Source organism: Trachurus japonicus, chromosome 15, assembly GCF_045865225.1.
Source record: "Trachurus japonicus isolate A0001 chromosome 15, Traja_1.0".
NCBI classification, from domain to species: Eukaryota; Metazoa; Chordata; class Actinopteri; order Carangiformes; family Carangidae; genus Trachurus; species Trachurus japonicus.
Window position 1 is genome coordinate 15,085,892 of NC_140921.1, and position 3,956 is coordinate 15,089,847.

Sequence of the window (3,956 nt, forward strand, 5' to 3'; positions counted from 1 at the left end):
TAAAATGCACCCAGTGAACCTAGACTTCAGCAGGGTGTTTGGAGAGCTGACACTCAGTCTCAAAGTCACAGCCGTGGAGCAGCTCTCCGTAGTGCTCTCTGACCTCCTGGTAGAGCGGCATGGAGGCCTGCTGGGTGGTTAAACCAGGGAAAGTCACAGGCTTCTCATTGAGCAGCGGCTGCAGTCTCAGGTCACCTCCCCCACAGTCGTACAACACTAAGAGTAAGTTAGCTGCATAGGGCATCATGTGGCTGGTGCGGAAGGAGCGTTGGGCCTGTGTGGCGTAGTTGGTCGATGTCAGGGCTTCACTGTCCTTGAAGAAGCCCAGCAGGACGAGAAGTGGCAGGATGGTGTCTGCATGACCGATCTGGACGGTCACAACTTCAGTCACCTGCTGGCCAGACCTGACATAGTATACAGGACAAATGGGGTTTGGAAAGGGACTTAGCTTCTGCTACAACATTAAGAAAACTGTAAGAGAAGACAAAAACCGAATACAAACAGAACATATATCCTAATGTCTGCTAGTTATAGTAATATCTGGGTTGTTACATCCATTTGTTATACCACTATTAGACAAGTGTACAACTAAAACCCCCATACTTGTCACTAAAGGACTAAATCCAAACAAAGATGGTGGGACAAACCCAAGGTTTTCATGAAGGTCCTCTCCTCAGCTAGTATGTATGCGCTGCAGTGATTTATACATGACTTACTTGATCTCGCTGGCTGCCTTGTTCAGTCGACTGAACACGTCATGAAAGAGAATGCAGCTTGATTTGCTGTTGATATCGTGGCCGTGACCTCTTTTCCAGAACTCCCTCAGGTCACTTGCATACTCCATAACCTGTTGGTGCAGAAAGTTCAGGAGAAGTCTGAAAATTATTTATGTTGTTAGCCTTGCATTATAAGGCAACACTTAATTCACCTCTAAGTTTAAGGTCAGCCTGTAACACAGGACACAAAACACTCTTTCTTATGTATAATGCCTCTTCCCATCCTCAGAGACAGGCAATGGCATATCTGGATGAGTTAGAGCTATTTGTTTACTCTGTTCTGTTTGTACTGGATTCAGTGGTTGGTTTAGTTCCTCGAGTTTCTGTACTTTGTGTCCCTGGTTGACCCATACGCTTGTCTGATCAGCTGAAGTGCCTCTCTCTGGGTAAGCCATGTTGTTGTGACCTTATGGCAAAATCACTCTAAAATTAAGCGTAGCGTTAGTTCTGGCAGGCCATGACGTCAAGCTCTTAATCAGCACAGCGTAACTGTCTTCACCTGTGCAGATCAGCTGATGGCTCAGCTGACTCCCCTATTGGGGAACTGCATTCAGAGCGCGCTATTTAAACTGCTGTAGCCCGACGTCACCTCCCTTGCTGCTGCTGCTTCCTCTGCCGGCTTTTTTGCAACCCACCTCCGCCCCAGCTCCTGCTGTCATTGTATCTTGTTGGTTGCTCTGCTCTGTCTGGGTTTTCTTTGCTGCTGCGCTCCCTGCTTATGCCGTTCATGATGGCTCGTGAAGGGCAGGAAGGTGCTCTTCCTGCCTCAGGCTTTCCACGCAAGCGCGTGGAAGAGCAGGGGGTCCCAGAACAGTACCATACCGCCAAATTAAACTGTGCAAGTAAATATTATTTTGACATAGTGGTCCTGACAGAACCTAAATTTAGCCCTGACACTAACTATTTACTCAATGTTGCATTTTCCTTCTATAAAACCCTGAGGGACTTTCTTGCAATTAATGAGAACAAAATTTGCTGATGTAAAGAAAACATCCTGTTCTACACTTGGTGATAAGGAGCTCTGTAAATAAATTAACTTGTGACAATATAATAGAACATAAATATGCTGCTAAAGATGCAGAGTAAACACGTTTTTAGACTTTAAAATTCATGCTACATGCTGGCAGAATTCCATTTTGCTGCTTTAGTTCAAAGTCCTGATATTGTTCATGCTGATGAGCCCTCACACTGTCATGGTGGGACACTTGTATTGAAGTAATACCTGTACTTCTTCTGCTATGATAAAATATGAACAAAGCTCTGACTATTCAGAAACCCCATTGTCTGTCACTGTGTCAAACAATCTATTAAATAAGCAGCTCACCTCTTTGACCCACAATTGTCCTGACTAAACATATAAGCCTTAATTAGCTCTGTGGCTGAATTAAGCAGAGCATTCATGCCCCTGCAACACTGACTGTATATACAGTATATTGACCACTGAAGCTCTTTTACCTTTGCATCATCCTCGTCAAAGAGCTGACACCACAGAGAGTTCACTGTTTTGATGGCAAATTCATAAGCACACATGTGAAATGCAGCTTCAGTCATGTCTGCGGGAGAGATGTTGGTATAAAGTGTTAGGAACTGCAGACATTTAACCAGCTGACATCCTCTTGAAATAACTGGAAATCACTTCTAGAGGTGCATTGTAAATCTCAAGCACCTACAATGATTTCCCTATCTCGCAGAGTAGTAAAATAGTACAGATGCTTGTTTACTTTGATCTTAAAACTCAAGAACCCATGTGGGCAGCTTTTATTGTGCTTAAGCCTTTTAAACCAATTCAATGCCATAATTGACAAGGTTCACCACAAAGTGTTGCAAAAGTCTGAGAACCAATTCAGAAAACAGCTCCCCCTAGTGTCATAAAAGATCACAGGGATGCTCGACATGCGTCCTCCACAACACTGACTAACACTCTAGTTTTGTGTTGTAAAGGACCACTGAAAGCACGGATTCTTTAAACTTTTGATGAAGGTAAATCTTCACATTCACATTCACATAGCAGCCTAAAAAAAGGTAGTCTTGGTGCAGGTGAGACCGTGTGTGATGAGACTGTGTGGGACTCCAAGACGATCTGCCATCTTCTCCTGGACCCTCTTCATCTCTGGTCCTTGCTTGAACTTGTCAACCTCTACCACAGCTGAGGGGTTGTTATGAACTTCCTGGACAAATCTTGTGCACTTATCGAAAAACCTCATCAGAGAGTCGTTGACTGCGTGGTCAAACTCCTGATCTGGGTCAAGAAAAAGGAAAAGGTTGCACTGAAAATGTATCAGACTATTAAAATCATACAGTAACAATATCATCATTGTTATGGCCATACCTTTAATATCCCACAGCTCTGTCAGTCCGGCCTTAAAGGACAGTGTGCTGTTGACACACCTGTGCTTTGAGCTGGTGATGAACTTGATGAGTCCACCTCGGAGCTTCTCCTCGGACACCAGTGAGGGGAACAGCTTGGACAGCCTGACGGCCAGATGCTTGTGGTCGTTCACACCTTTCTGGACCAGTCGGCCGTCCATGTCGTCGGTGTACCACATCGTCCACTGGGTCTTGAGTTCATGCAGCCAGCTCTCTTCTCTTGAGGCATTGTGCAGGACCATGTTGTACAGCTGCCGCATCTCCATGATGTTTTTGCTCGTCGGGTACCGTGTGCCATGTCTTATTATGGCACTTAGATGAATTTCCTGACATTGTGCAGAAGGAGGCTGTAAAATTGACCTGTTAACAGCCAGTATGTCCTCTATGAGATACGGGTTGACTTCCTCATACCTCCCTTTTGTGTTAAAATAACTGGCAATCGCTGGTTTATCTAAATCCAAATCGTCCTGAAGCGTCTCATGAGGAAGCAAAGAGCACGAGATGATAAAGAAGTGAACGCTGCTGAATCTTGAAAGCAAGGGCAACATGATGCATCCAAGAGGAGACTTCAAAATTAGCTTTGCACAAAACATTTCCAAACCTGAACTAACTGTGTGAGAGCATCAATCCCTGGACTGGGCAGAGTCCTGTCCTATTTGTTTACCCCAGTTGCATATCCTAACCTCAAAAGTAAAATAGATTAATTCAAATTCAAACTCCAATGATTCATTGTTTGCAATGAAAAAATGGGTTACCAAGTTCTACCTTATCAAAAACATGTTGTCACTGATGTTTTAATGTTTTACGGTGGCA

The 3,956-nt window shown here is 44.3% G+C and overlaps 1 protein-coding gene across 2 annotated transcripts; it reads right to left on the reverse strand.

Annotated features, from left to right (window-relative positions):
- Window positions 1-3,956, reverse strand: LOC146973383 (multiple inositol polyphosphate phosphatase 1-like). Of its 2 annotated transcripts, none has more exons than XM_085799876.1 (5): window positions 3,106-3,956; window positions 2,821-3,015; window positions 2,232-2,275; window positions 717-847; window positions 1-404 (listed from the first exon to the last, which is right to left on the reverse strand). In XM_085799876.1, exons 1-5 carry the CDS (start codon window positions 3,734-3,736, stop codon window positions 20-22), a joined length of 1,386 nt encoding a protein of 461 aa, XP_085656002.1. In that variant the 5' UTR covers window positions 3,737-3,956; the 3' UTR covers window positions 1-19. The 2 variants fall into 2 exon arrangements, with proteins under 2 accessions (XP_085656002.1, XP_085656001.1); XM_085799875.1 differs by having other exon boundaries at window positions 2,232-2,329; window positions 3,106-3,955.